At 36.0% G+C, this 16,168-nt stretch overlaps 1 protein-coding gene across 1 annotated transcript in view; it reads right to left on the bottom strand.

Moving 5' to 3' along the window:
- ALDH1A1 (aldehyde dehydrogenase 1 family member A1) overlaps window positions 1–16,168 on the bottom strand; it is a 54,624-nt gene that overhangs the window by 32,792 nt on the left and 5,664 nt on the right. The window contains 3 exon segments of the mRNA XM_033123754.1: window positions 6,994–7,008; window positions 7,010–7,063; window positions 7,065–7,100. Of these exon segments, the coding sequence (XP_032979645.1) occupies window positions 6,994–7,008; window positions 7,010–7,063; window positions 7,065–7,100 (105 nt within the window).

A 16,168-nucleotide genomic window follows, 5' to 3' on the forward strand; every position in this document is an offset into this window, starting at 1 on the left:
TGTGTGGGTGCCTGGGTTACGGAGAGTTCCAGAGAAAGCTCAAGATCTTAAACAGTGAATGTCTTCTTTAATCTCTGGTGACTCTATGGCCTGTGCACTCTCATGAAGAACCTATTGAAGGGTGCATAAAAACTTTGTTTTGCTGCTGAAGAGTAAACATGAAAAACATGTGGTTCATTCCTTTTGTGCAGAAGGAGAAAGGCATAGAGGTGGAGGAACTGGTACAGAGAAGGGTCAGTATGTGACAAGCTCTCATTTTTCCAGCTGGGTACACAGAGGTCCTTTTCAATCCCTAACTAGGTATAGAACTCAGTTTCTTCTTGTCAACAAGATACTGCATAAAATTAGTTTACTTCACCCCAATAAATTAAAAAAAAGAAAAAAAGAAAAAAACATTAGTTTATTTCAAGGAAAAGCCAAATAATGAAGTAATTCCACACTCAGTCTAGCCTCTTTGCTTCACATGTGTTGCCTTCACTCACGCTCTTCTTTCTGAGTTGGGTTTAATCCTCCTGTTCTTTCCTAGTCCACCTCAGATACTTACTTTCCCCTGGCCACTCCATTTCCTACGGATCTCTACTGAGAACTCTTCTGAGTTCCTACAGGATATACCTACTACAAAAATCATCACCTCTGCCATTACTACTTCATGTGTTTCTTTTTTCCCCCCATCAAATCAGTTGCAAGCACCTTAAAGGCATATATTGTTCCAATATTTTCTGATATATAGAACCTGCTACTACATGGAGCTACATAAGCTCCACCATTCATGGCTACAGCTCAGGCCATTATGTTGCAACTTTTTGCAGGAGATATAATTTCTTTTGAGAATTTGAGGGAGAAAAATCATCCTATAATTTTTTTTTAAGCTGCCCACAATTAAACTGAAACCCATTCAAGGATGACACCTCCCTATTGGGAGGTATGGATCTCAGATTAATATCTCCTGCTTTAGGCTATATTCAATTAATAAGTTCCAAACTTACAAGTCTGCAAATTAAAATATGAGCAAATACCCTATTTTTACAGTATTTATCACCACTCTAAGATGATCTGGGACGAGAGTGAAATTTTAGAAGCATAATCTGGTCTGATTATGTGATAATATTTAGACTACAAGCAAACATACATATATATATATATATGGTCATATTTGGGCATTCAGTTAATCACACTCATGCCTATATGTGGACATTGTTTTATACCATAGATTCTAAGCTTTTCCAAGTTACATTTGGAGAGGACTTTTGGAAAAAATAAAGCAAACCATAAGAATCTGCAATTGCTGGCATGATATGGGGATACCATAGCTTATAAAATATATGCAGTGCTGTGTTTAAACAGGTCTGTGTGACACAGCTTTCATTTGGTTCCTTCTGCTCAGTGTTTCATCATTGGCCTTAGCTAAATATGGTTTATCATAGGCATTCTGGCCTCTCAAAGGTATATGGAAAAACTGGCTTCAAGACAAGTAACTCTGCCATAGAGAAAATACATCCCTGGAGAATGCTGCTATAAATATAGATGTTCTTGTGGTTATGTCCTTTGATGCTCCTACTTTTCTCACATCTTATATTTTATCATGCAGTCATAGAAATAGAGTAATGGTAGTTAATATATACCTCGAGAACAAAACAACCAGGTGTGAATTCTGGTTTCTCATCTATTAGCTATGTAAGTTTTGAGGCATCCATCCATCTATCCAAAGATTTGCTAAACTATTCTGTAGCATTCTTATCATCAAGCTGCCAATGATAAAATATACTGTTGTAAGGAGACTGCCCTTTTGAAAATTCCAATAGAATTGAAGAGATATACAATAAAATAATTACACCAATATATTATTACAAAATGTAAAGAACATTTTGAAGCAAAATATATTGTGAGGTGACTTCTCTGAGCTTCAGTTTGTTTTGTTTTGTTTTTATCTTTAAAATAGGGATAAGTAACCTCACAGAGGTTGTGTTGAAGATTAAATAAGGTAACATTTGAAACACATTTCCGTATGACAGCCATTAGGTTGAGTGTTCATTAAATGATGGCAATTGCTACTGTAGTTGTAGCAGTCAAAATAACCTTAAAATAACTCTCAGCAGTTCAAGTACATTTTAATCTGTCTTTTCAGTTTTCATGGCCTTGTATTATTTCAGGCTGTTATTATCTTATCTGGTTGCCAGCCTTCCCAAGTCCATTCTCTTCTCTCCCAAAACTGTCTTGCCGATTACGACCAGGCTAATCTCCTACAAATACTTTTATCTTACCACTTTCCCTTTCAAATAATTGCAACTGGCCCCCTTTTGCCTTCAGTCCTAAGGCCAAATTCTTCTTTCTGATTTTCAAGGCCCAACCTTTTGGGGCCTCACCTTACCTACTCAAACTTGTGTTCACATTTTTTTCTCTTCTACCTGGCCCAAGTCCTCACCTTTGCTTTTGTAATTCTCCTTGCCTTGAATGTTCTACCAACACACCCCATTTACTTTAAAAATCCTCCATATTCTTTAAGATCCAGCAGAAATCTCACAACCTACCTAAAACCATGCTCGACTAGTCCAGCTTGATATAGAGACTAGTTAAGAGCCTGCTGAGCTCCAGCGCTAAGCTAAACCCATCATAAGCTCACAGTTACTACTATAGTTAGGCATCACGGACATGAACTCCACCATGAAATCCATCAACCCAAATTTGATCCCACTGCTGACTCCAAAATCCAGTGTTATGGCTCTGCAAGACTATGCTGATAATGGTCTTCTTTGCAATGAATATTTATTGCTATCTATATTATGAACTCATATTTCTTACTGTTCTGGGCCTATAATAGGCAGTTAATAAATATTTAGTAATTTTGTTAACTATCTTGTAAACTCATCATGCTACATTGATTTTATATAATGGTGCTCCGTAGGTAAATAATTTACTTATATTGGTATTTAAATAATAAATCATATTTTAATTGGTTTCATTATATAACAAAACTTTTATATTAATCGAACTATTAGGTATAAGGGTTTCTTTTTTAATTCCAGAACTAGCATTTCCAAGATCATAATCTTTGAATTAACTGGAACACAATATGGTACACTAAGTCAGATTTGCTATCATCAATAACACTTGTGCTGCATAGGGTTTAAAAGGCTCCTTTTTTGAAGGAACGAAAGCTGAACGTGTAAAGATAATTCAAATGATGATGAAATATCAAATGCTTCATGAGCAAGAAAGGAAGGACTGAACTCTTCTATCTCTCCTAGACTGTGCAATTTCCAAATTAAATTCATTCAGATTTGTAGAAAATAGTTATCAGGCTACTTTTACATTTACACCTGTCATAGGCCCTTATTTTCATGGACATTTACTTTTATCCCTAGCAATTATTTGTTTCGTCATTGCTTTAGTATTAAAAGCAGTTTTCAGGATTAGTCAATATGGACTAAAGAGCCACTGAAGTGAAAAGAAAACAGTTCCCACCCACATCTGTGCTTTGCTTTGTAACCTCCATTTGTTCTCTCTCCTCCTCTTTCTTTATAATACCATTGAAAGGCGGTATACAGCCCATGGTTAGCTCTATTCTACTCATCAATTAAATCCTTAAAACCTCTTGGCTCATTATCTAAAGAGTCAGTTCCAGAATATTAGGTTTACTATGACTCTGTAATTTACCTTTTGCTAAGCAATGTTAGAAGTTATTATACTTTTTTGTTGGCAAAAGTGAAAACAGCAATAATTTTTTTTTAAAGTTAGCAGATCATTCCAAAAGAGAATATGATGACAAGATTCCCTGGAGCATTTGAGATATTGCTCCCTGCATATGTTATCAGTTTGGCTCAAATAAACTCTTATGAAAATTAAAAAAAAAAAAAGAATATAATGACAAGAGTAGAGTGCTGGATGTTAAGAAAACGTTTTATACCATAAGCAACTTGACTTGAGTGACCAATTGTCCAGCCAACTCGATTAGCGTCCCGAACTGATTTGAAGCTTTGCTGGACATTAATGAGTGTCCTTGATCTACACTGGCCCAGATTTTCTGCTCTCCTATGAGTAGGAGTAATGGTCAATAAACACAGAGCAAATAAATGACAAATATTTCTAAAGCTCAGGGATGATGATCAGCTCACCCTTACTACACTTGAGGAAGTAAATCCCACCAATGAAGCCAAGAAGACCTCAGATTGCCTGACAAGATTTCTACTAGAAACTACAGGTGCATGTTTGTTTCACTGATGAAACTCTACCCTGAAGCCAGTGGCAAAGTGAGATATCCCAGGCCCCAGAGCTAAGGCTTCAAGAATTTTTTTCTTTTGTTAATTGCAAACAGCAAACAGCTCTGCAGCCTCCCTCCCAAGCAGCACTAGTACCTCTGGATAGAAAGAGTAGGCAGCTGTCAGAGGCTCAACTGTTTCCTCACCTTGACCTTTATTGCTTTTCCCACCTTCCCAGGGTTGACAGAGCCACTCAAGCAACTAGACGGCCATTGGAAGTAATGTAGTAATGTATAGATCTCTAGAAGTCTCTGATAAAAACTAGCCCTCTTTGTTGATGTGAAGAATACATTTTTCTCTTATTTTGGAGAATGGCTCATAGGACAGACTTATGGGTCTCCTAGAATACATTGCCAGGGATCAGCTGTGTTTCTGTCCCCGAGTTTGGTCTTATAATATTTCTCATAGGTGCAGAGTGATCACAGCAGTTTCCAATCATCAACTTTTTTAGCTGTCAATGTCCTTGTCCTTTATTAAATGCTGACACCTGAGAAGGGATCCAACTTATGGTTTAATACTTAGATCAATGGTTTTCAAAGTGTATTCCCCAACACTCACTCCAACCAGCAACAGCAGTATTACCTGAGAAATTGTCAGAAATGCAAATTCTCAGGCCCCAATCTAGAATTATTGAAACAAATTCCCGGGTTGAGGGGGTGGTGGACAGCAGTCTGTGTTTTTACACGCTTTTCAGGAAGTTCTGATGCATGCAAAATTTCAAGAATTACTGCCTTAGTCAATAATCAATTTCATACTAGATTTCTAAGGGAGGTGTGTAGGGTATATGAAAACTCAAAGCTTGATGGAGGAGAAGATTATTTTGTTTATCCATTATCTTTAATAGATACTTGTAGTGTTGATCTCTACAAGAAGCGCATTGTGTCAGACAAATTAACCAATAGCTATATAACACACGAGTTATAACATAGGCCAAATACAAGTTCTATAAGGACACAGAAGACAGCAATTCTAACTGGGAAGGAGAGAGAAGGCTTTAAAGAAGTGTAACACCCAGTAATGATTGAAGCTTTGTTATATGCCGGGCATTGTTAAAACACTTTACATATTATTAACCTTCCTCAAGTTTTTCCCACCTGCCCATTTTACAAAAAAGGAACAGGAGCTCAAAGAAGGTAAATACAAATGGGAGACTCCTGTAGTCTTACTGCAGATGATAATTTAAACTAGATCCTGAGGACCTACTGGTTGCCAGGAACGTGTGATTGCTTCAGCCACAGTGGCACAGAGGCAGTGACTTGCAGGTGATGCTTGGGGGGTGATACTGAACACAGTGAAGTTGGGACTCTTATGTTGATGGGGTGGTCTGGGATGGAGGCTAGAAACAAGGGTGTTTCCCAGAAACAGGGAGTAGCCCTTGAAGCCTTGGATAAACTCTGGTATACACGGAAAAAAGTGAAATCTGAAAGCAGGTGATGGGTCTCCATTCCATTGTGCTTCTACTTCTCCAGTTGTTGACCCCTCTGGCTAAACTCCTGCGTTCTCACCCCTCAGGGCACGGGGCTTCTTTCTTCTGATAATACAGCAACCTGAATTCAGAGCCTTCCTTAAACCTCAAAGAGCCCCTCAGAGCTATCATTAATCTTGGAATAGATCTGCAAGTTTAATACCTTGAGATTAGAGATCTCACTGATTGATGGGAAGGTAATGAAAGAATGGAGTTTGGACAGGAACATGTGATCGCTACAATGAACTATAAACATAGTGTCACGAATGTTATTACCTATGGGTTTTTTCTGACTTTATCTCCCAGTCGTCTGTTCACGCAGCAAAAAAAAAAAAAAGTTTTACCTCTTTCTATCTTATATGACAGAGATTTAAGGCTTGACAACATCTGGACAACTAAAGACCAGAATCATTTACATTAGACTGTGAAACATATATACCTTTAAGGTGTGTGTTCAAATAAAAATGCTGAAAGCTTTTACTCTCCTCACTTCCCAGGCTATTAACTATTACCCCATCTTACATTAATAATAATTACAAGGTAAGGCAGTAGTCCTGCCAGTCACAGGCTCTGGGGTCAAAGGACAGCATTTGAATGCTGATTTCATTATTAGCAATGTCACCTTGAGTAAATTACTCAAACTTTCTATTCTGCCATTACATCATCATTTGTAAAAAGAGGCTAAAAATAATGCTTCCCCAGGTTGCTTTCAGGATTAAATTAAAACAACATTTAGAATAAAAACAAATTACTAAATAAAAGCTGGTTTTTGTTGCTGTTGGTATTGTTAGGAAACAACAACACTTTTAATTTGTAACTCAATTTGACTCATTTTCAAATTCAATTTTTAAAGGGACCAATGATTTTTAATGGAATAACTTGGGGTTATGTTATTCTAAAAGTCTTATATTAAGCTTTCTTTTCTTTAGTTTCATTATGCCACTTAAGAAGAACAATTTATATGAATAAAGGATTTCTCTACTTTTAAAATCTATGATCAATAATTTTGTATGCAGTCTGTTGGTACAATAAATCTAGACACGATTTCAATTGAAAAACAAGCAAGAAAAAGTAATATAGAAAAATCACCACCACACCCAGAAGCATAGGCTCATCATCATTATACGACTACTGAGTGCCCTTTATGTACCAAGAAAAATTCCCAGAAAACCCATATTTTCATGACATGTCTACTTGAATCTGGCATGGGGTTTGGGAGCTCAGAAGAATGAGAAACAAGGAAACCTGGCATAAAATGGAACCAGTGCTCACCTTATCTCCTTCTTCCCACCTCACAGAGTTTCTCCTCAGTTGCAGGATTAAAGACAGGAAATTTCTTGCCCACTCACCGAATTATGCCATTCATTGTTTATGAAGATCTATAGAAAAGGGAGAGAAAGTAGGTAAAAATGCATTTAAATATGCAGCAAATTTGGATCTTTTTTAAATAAACTTACTAAAGCATTACAGAATGCATAAGTGAAGCCATTGTTACAACCCTATCTCCTTCCTGTATCCCCCTGCTCAACACACACAAGATTTTGTTTTTGGTTGTTTAAAAGACATTTTACACACCCATGCATGTATGAACATACACACACAAATAAATAATACTTTTGAATTACACTAAGGTATGAGGTCATTTCGACACTGGAAAATATAGACTGGAGAAAACAATCTAGAAAAGATGCTTTTATCTGAGTAACTATGAGTTGAGGCAAAAGCAGAGGTTTTGGTAGTCTTGATTTTTATGAAACATTGTCTCTAATTTCCACTTCAGATCCTGAACTACTGGTGATACAGTATCATGAGTGACTATTTTCTGATCCTTTACTTACTGTTTCAAAGGTAGTGGTGGGGGGGGAGCTAATTAAATGAAGTTCGCTTTGAAAAAATTGGCTGGTGCCATTTTTCTAACTGATTTTTCAAAGCATAAGGGTTTCATTCGCCTTTTAAAGATTATCTGAAATGTATTTGTCACAAATGAAATCAGGTACTAGATTTCTTAGTGGTATCTCTAAGAAAAAGACACAAAGCTAAAGAAACAGAAGGGTCTAGAAATATGGAATTATGTTCCGTGTACACAATAAAGAATCAAAACATTAAAAAGTGTTATTGTGTCATTTAAAAAGTCTGAGTTTCAACTTTTGCAACTCTAAATTTGCATTTCATTATGGCGCCTAATAGAGTTTTCATATCTCATGCATCTTTTACTAGTAAGAATGAAAATATTCTCTGGGTGGTGAACACACAATGGGATTTATAGATGATGTAATACAGAATTGTACACCGGAAATCTATGTAATTTTACTAACAATTGTCACCCCAATAAATTTTAAAAAATGAAAATATTTGAATAAAGCCCAATTAAGTACTCCTTTGTGATGAATAAGTTATGTTCTGTTTCAGACAAAAGTTAGTATTTCCTCTCTCTTTTCCTCCCATTGTTTCTTGTTTATTCTGCTTTTGCATATTCGTTATGGAAATATAAAAATAATCATAAGTACAGTATTGAATGTTATATAATCCAACTTTCTGTTAGATTTATTTTTACATTAACTAGTCTAATTTTGAATCACAGGTAGTCAATACATGTAGTTTTAAATGCAGGGTGACATATACACTGGATTTATAATATATATCTCAATTCAGACACCTCCCCTTACTTAATATTTAAAGGTAAGTTATTAATAGTGCAATCCTGATGGAAAATGTATTCAAATACTGCCCTCCAAGGTTTAAATCAGTTGTTATGCTAAATACAAATTGTTTAGCTATTAAAAATTCCCCAGTGACAGTTATCAAAATTATACATCGTTAGTTTAATTAATTATATTGTGTATATTTGAATAAAAGCAGTCTTTTAAATTAACCAGAGTTGCACTAACTTAGCTATTCTATTATTCAGTGTTCATAATATAGCTTAAAATCTGTGTCAAATAATGAAATGAAAATTACTATGTATCACTAACTGCTTAAGTATAATTAATTCTATATACTGTGATTTATAAGAATATTTAGACAGCCTGGTCTCCTATACTCCTATTGTAAAATTTGTCAGTTTTTTAAAAAGTCATTTTTAAATATCTGCCTTCCCTTCTAGGCTGTAAACTCTATAAGATAAGGTTAAGGACGTCTGTGTCAGGTTTTCTGGTTTATCCTCAGTGTTCAACACAATCCCAGCCCTCAAATGATTTTTAACCTCAGTATTCTTGAATAAATAACTTAAAATTGAATCCAAGAACTTACAATCCAGTAGCTACACATGACTAAGACCTGTAATATTCTGCACACGGAAACGCTATGATATTTGTGCTTTGCTAAAAAACAAGGGGAAAGAGAAGCCTCTCTATTTGCCTGTTCACACCAATACAATTATTCATATAACAAAACAGCATGAACCTACGTATTTGGAGGAATTGAAAAGAATTGCAGTGCTAGCTTGGAATTGACAGGAAAATGATGTGAGCTGAATAAATAAAGGGGGAGGGTGTGCAAGCAGTTTAGATGAAGGGAATAGGTATGCAAAGATACATATATTGAGGTACAAGAAAGATAGAAGTATCAAGAAAATCCTTGTTCCTCTGATAGAGAAATGGAATACAAGTGAGAATCTTAAAATTCCTATTATTCTTCACGAAGAAAAGGTTGGCATCTTAGTTCAGCTTGAAGAAAGGTAAATTCAGATTAAAGAACTGACTCACCCAACATGTTAGAGTAAATCAGCATTCCAGCTATCAGAAACACATTTTATGGAATCCTGTAATTACTCTTAAAGTATTTTCTTTTATGCGTCACTAGCCCTTACCTCTTTGTACTTTTCCCAAGGGATGGCTGGGAAACACCTTAATCAATGTGTCACAAGTTCAGCTCACTGTCATCTCTAGCTTTATGCTTCTCTTAACTCAGACTAAAGTTCTAAAGCTTGCTTATGCACATTCTCTCTCTCTCTCTCTCTCTCTCTCTCTCTCTCTCTCTCTCACACAACACACACACACACACACACTTTCCCTCTCCTGTTAATGACACACACAATCCTAGTCATCCTTTTGTACATATGACTTTGTTCTATACTATCATAAAGAACCTCTCTGTATCTATGAGTCTCTTCTGTTTGTTTGTTTATTTTGTTCTTTAGACTCACAGACACAGAGAACCAACTGTGGGTTGCCAGATGGGAGTGGATTTGGGGGGCAGGGTAAATAAGGTGAAAGGATTAAGAAGTGCAAATTGGTAGTTACAAAATAGTCACGGGGATGTAAAGTATAGCATAAGGAACATAGTCAATAATGTTGCAACAACTATGTATAGTGCCAGGTGGGTACTAGACTAATCTGGTGGATCACTTCTTAAATTACACAAATGTCTAACCACTATGCTGTACACCTGAAACTAATATAAATGATATTGAATGTCAACGGTGATCGAAAGATTTTTTAAAAAGGAAGTAAAACAAAAAAGAAACTCTCCTTGTTTTTCCTGCCCCCCACATCCACCTAATTGAAATTTAATTTTCACCCTGTCATCATAATCTTCCTAAATCATCCCAGTTCAGATTTTAACCCCTCCTCAGAACACTTAGGTGGTTCTCCATTCACAAACTCCTTAGCATGATAACAAGGTGGCTTATGATCTGGATTTTCTAACCTTTTGTTCTATTATTTCCTCAGTTTACCTTTGTTTCAGCCTCATTCTACTACCTCAAACACCATGCCCTCTGCTCCACACCTTTTATTCATGCTGTTTAGACTGGAGTTTCACTATTTTCTTCTACTCATACTCAAACTCTCCCTTAAAATGTCATTGACTCATGAAGATTTCACTAGTCGGTCCAATTGGATTTAACCTCTTTTTTTCTCTTTTCTAACATAGTAGTTTAGTATCCTACTATTAAGTTGCTTATTATGTTCTGTTTGTGTTAAAGTTAGAATTTACATATCGGCTCACCAAATTGCAAACAAAAATCTAAAGACATCAGGGTACTTGCCCTAGATTTTTCAGTCAGCCTTGCAAAACTTGTATCACATTCATTCCCAAAGTTCTAATTCTCCCTTTCCTCTGCTCTAATGATAGTATTACCTCTCTAGACTTTATGTCTTTAAATCAAAAGAGCATAAGTCTCACCCTGTCAAAGATATACCCAGTATTCCATCCTTCCACAGTATAATTTCACCAAAAATCTAATAAGAACAAGATATAGAATTAATTATATTTTGTTAGGCCTGTGGTGTGAGGACTTATAAGAACTTTAATATCATAACTTGGGCCCAAAATTTGGACTCTTGCAGCATGAGCTCTGAAGCTGCTTACAGAGCATAACTTTGCCCTTTTGGGCTCCAGAACTGCCTGCAGAGCCAGCAGTCCCCCCACCCTCCAGTGCTGATTGTACTGTTTGATAAATGGTACTCCTTGCATCGTTGATAAATAATGCTCCCTGTACTATGATTGTGTGATCAAAGGCAGTTTTTTTGTTCTACAGGCCTGGGCTGAAAGTAGGACCTGAAAAATGCTTAATCATACATTACCCATTGTTCCCACCTCAAAACTCCGCTTGCTCGATCACTGAGTCAGCCAACCATTGAAAGTCCAGTGGCCCCCACCAATCAGAAAACAAATGATGTAAGTTTATAATCTTGTTTCCCCTAGCAACCCATCTCTTTGATCATCAACTCCTTGCAATTTTTGCCTTTATGAATCCTGCTCTATCCCCTCCGTTTTGGAACGTATTCTCAGTTCATACTGAGGACTACACTTCCTGGTTTGCAAATCGTTATACAAATAAACTCTCTTTAAATTTCTTTTTAAAAGATATCTCCAGATTTTTGTGTACAGGTGAAACTTTCCAGCTCCTACTTGAGTCCTCCTAGGTCTGTGATAATTCAAAGTTTCAAGTTCTCAATAATATACTCTTGATATATTACAGTTTATTTTTCTCACTTCATAAGTCTCTTTTGGTGAAAGAACCATTACAATATATATTTACCATCTAGTTTCATGTCAGACTCCTGTATGTAAACTGCACATAAAACTTCCCGTTCAGATTAAAGTCAGTGAATGTTTTGTAAATGAGCATTCACCTAAAAGAATACAATTTATCTGGCAGCCTTTAGGCAACTGATGAGATCAGTCCTAGATGATCTCAAATTCTCAGCAGCTGCTCTGAATTATTCACTTTTAACCTTTAATATAGAAGAAAATGGTGAGCTCAACTCTTATTTGAATTTGTGCTTATATTGACATAAACCAAAATGGTCACTTTTATTTTCAGGAAACTGTGTGTCACATAATGAGTAAATATTGTCTCATTATTTGGAAGATACTGAAGGAAAATGTGAGATGAATTAGCCATGACTGCTACTCTCAAGGGGCTTATAATCTAAGAAGAGAGTGTATTTATATCAAGATCAGCCAGTAAAGAATTGAAGGTTGTAGAGTAAAATAACCAAAGCAGTGCTTTAGTCAATAAACTGCACAGTGGAACTCATGGAAGAAAGGGACCTGGGCGCAAAGATTGCATCCTTGAAGGATAGAATTTGATTGGTGGAAAAAGGAAAACAATGGGCAAAGGGAGGGAACAGTGTTGGCATATTTGTAACACAGTGAAGAGATCAGCCCTGAACAGAGAGTTCTAGTGGAAAGAAGTCATAAATAGTAAGTTCCCACCATGACAATGAAGCCACTTTGTGGTGGTCTTTATCCCCAGCATGAGAAGTTTAGATTCTATCCTGATATAATGAGAGAGTTCAAACCATATTAGTTGAGTCCAGATATTAGTTGAAACCATTTTAACATTCCAGGCATGAAGTCATAGGGATTTAGAGTACAGTGACATAGCAGTACAGTCTGCAAATTGTGAATTATATACACTCTTCCCCAAACACAGGCCTTTCAGCATAGAAACAAAACTCAGCACACATAATGATATGATCAGGGTTGCTATAAAGATCATGAATTGCATCATCCTTTTCCTTCCCCTGAGCTATGGAGAATATATTGGTATGAACCACCTTAATGATTTTTTTTGTTTTAAATTTATAAGCTTTACATTTGACATTTGCTTTCATCTAACTGTGAGACCAAATGTCCTTGAATGAAAATTCTTCCTGTGGTTATTATGTAAAATGGTTCCAGTAGGCACCCTCTCATCTTGCAGGCATTACTTTCCAAGACCCTCAGTGGATGTCTGAAACCACGGAGAATACCAAACCTATATACATATACCATGTTGTTTCCTATACATACATACCTATGATAAAGTTTAATTTGTAAGTTAGGCATCATAATCAGCAACTAATAATGAAATAGAACAACTATAACAATGTACTATAACAATGTACTATAATAAAAGTTATGTAAATGTGGCATTATTAAGTAAAATAAGGTTTATTTGAACACAAGCACTACGATACCCTGACAGTCGACCTGTTAACCCAGCAGGCTAGTAAGTGACTAATGGGCTGGGGAGGCATATACAGTGTGGATGGAGACCCTGGACACAAAAAAAAATGATTCATGACTTGGACGGGACAGAGCAGGACAATGCGAGATTTCATTACACTACTAGAATGGCATGAAATTTAAAACTTATAAATTGTTTATTTCTGGAATTTTCCATTTAATTTTTTTGGATGACGGTTGACCATGGGTAACTGAAACCACAGAAAGCAAAACCACAGATAAGGGGGGACTACTGTAGGCTAACAAATATTTATTATAAATAATAATATGACACCTATTTTAGTCCTATCGAAATGATCTATCATTTCCCTCCCTTTGCTCATTTTCCATTTGTTGTTTGCCTTTAGAAAGTCGAGAAAAAGGGATCAGGCTAGAAAAGAAAGAACAAATTATTGGGTCCTATTTAACCATTATATTAACTATATTCTAATTATGAGTTTTGGACTCAGGATAATTTGAATAATATATATGTACAGTAGACCTCAACTTAAAGTTCACAGTATTGATTGGAAATTATAGACGCCTATGCATACTCTTGGACTTCAAGTACTTCTTATATAGGGAAACAATCAATGGAAATGTTAAGGCAACAAAAAAGTTGAGTTTTACTCTTTAAATGTTTGGTATGTCAGATTTTAAGGGATGCATCATATGACCTTTGTCTTTAAAGAATGGCCATTTTCTGAAAGCAGTTTAGTGTCCAAGTCATAATTTTAAAAAAAGCCTTCCAGAGTATTATGGAAAGTTATTATGTCTTAATGTGTTTGACATAAAGTTACAACTCTAAATGAATAAGTGCTTTCGTCGAAATATTTCTGGCGTGGGTCAAGCTAAATGTGACTAATAGGCAGAATAAAACCTATTGGCCTTATAGGTTGAGATGAGATTTTGGAATATGTTGGTTTAAAGGGGAGAGAGCCGCTGACTCCTTCCAATAGATATTCAGGGCCCTGAATTCTGATGATCTCTGCAGGGCTATAACTAGGCCATGACTCTGGATCCTATAAGGGAAACCAGCGCCTTCTTGGTGGCAGAGAGATTTAACAGATCACACTTTCAATACACAAAGTAGTTCTTTTAAGATAGGCCAAGGGTGAGGAAGGGTGATGAGATCCCTCTTTTAAGTCACCTGGGTGAATTTCCAAACCTGAAAGCACAGAGTGATGGCTGTTGTTGTAAATGTATAGGAAGTGATGGGTTGTCCATGTGTAAACCTTTGCTCAGTTTTAGCCACCTAAAACAAAGCAAAACAAAACAAAACACAAAACAAAACAAAAAACTTTGGAAGGGGGCCAGGAAGAATGAGATGGGGGATGAATAAGAAGAGAGAGACTGAACAAAATTCAGGTGGGGATGTTAACCATTTAAAAGAATCAAAATTAGATCTCTGGCAACTACTTTCAACCCAACCACTGAGGCAGCAAAGCAAAATGCTGAGATTCAAAGTAAAAACAATCTAAAGGAAATTAAGGAGGAAGTAAGAGATTGCAGGAAAATATTTAACTACAGTAAAAGGAATGAAAACAAAACAAGAAAGTGACCCAAACGAAAGTAAAGTAGGAGAAATAAAATGTTCCTTTCATTTTTGTTTTATATTGTAATCTGACTTCAGCAACAGAAATGTATACTCCTTTTTTTTTCTTGTTGTTGTTGGAAAAAACCTTCAGCCTTTTCAACTCAGGCAAAAAGATAAGCATTTCTGTTTGAGCCACACCTTCACTATGTACCGCAGATAACAAAAATACTTGTCAGCAATTCCATATGTCATATTACACTCTATATCAAAGAGGTATTGATGTAAAAGCACCAGAAAGTTCTGTATAAGTTTAATATTTAACAATATTAAGACCCAATAATAAAATACTTGCACATAAGCCTTCTTCCTTCTAAGAAAGTGCAAAATGTAGAGCATAATTCAGTTGTTTATTTGTATTCCTTTGACTTCTAAGAAAGTATTGGGAAAGCAGTGAAAATAGTCCAATAATGGGACCTAGGCTGGAGAGGTAGTTGTGCAGGCAAAGTTTTAAGATCTGTGATACTTGTGTAGATTCCCAGCAAACAAATTTCCTTTAACAATTCCAACTTACAATAAAGGTATCAGGTAGAGATATTATAATGTCAAAAATCAAATATTAGCGACACTTTATACACCTTGTAATCACGCCTCTGTTTATGGGAGTTTTTGATACACAAGCACACCGGCACACACAAGCACACACGTACTCAAAATACATCAGTGTGAGGAAATCAAGGTTTATGTAATATTTATTTTCCAATTTGTTTATTGTAGTAGTTTTTAATTAAATGTTTAATTATGAAGCAATTATTGTTCATGTTCTTTTGAACTTGGCTCTGTCTCTGATGCCACTGATATCTGATAAATGTGTAATGTATTTGGCCACAATTATAATAGCATCATGAGAAACCTTAATCACCATCACAAACCAGATAATTGCTATTTTGAGACACCTATATCACCATTTTATCAATAAGATTTCTTTAATGCTGATCTGTCTCATATCATCCCACAGATTACCCATGCCACCTCAGGACATTTCCCTAACTTTGGGTTGCTCTTCTAATGAGTTGTTTCTTGTACTCTTTAAGAGTGTTTCTCACTCAGTCCTCGCATTCTGGCAAGTAGTTAACAACAAATTCATCAGAAGTCCAGTTTAAAGAAATCATGTGAACACGAGAGTCCTTATAAAATGGGGATAATACCTTCTCCTAGGGCATGTGCAACTTAATTTAGTATCTGTGTTGATTCGATTTCTCAAAGCCAGGCAGGTGCCAGACTACAAAACAATTTGCCGAGACTGTAGTCCTCAGAGATGAGCTAAAATATGCATTTGTAGTGAAAGTTTATCTCTCAGGAGCAAAATTTATGGTGGGTTCTGTCACTGTTTTGTGGCCATGATCTGATTCCTGTTGGATTCGGACAGTTTTGAAGGGGAAGGTAAGTGTTTCTGCCTGACTGAGTGTGAGTAAG

The sequence above is a fragment of the Rhinolophus ferrumequinum genome, chromosome 12, assembly GCF_004115265.2.
Source record: "Rhinolophus ferrumequinum isolate MPI-CBG mRhiFer1 chromosome 12, mRhiFer1_v1.p, whole genome shotgun sequence".
Classification (NCBI taxonomy): Eukaryota; Metazoa; Chordata; class Mammalia; order Chiroptera; family Rhinolophidae; genus Rhinolophus; species Rhinolophus ferrumequinum.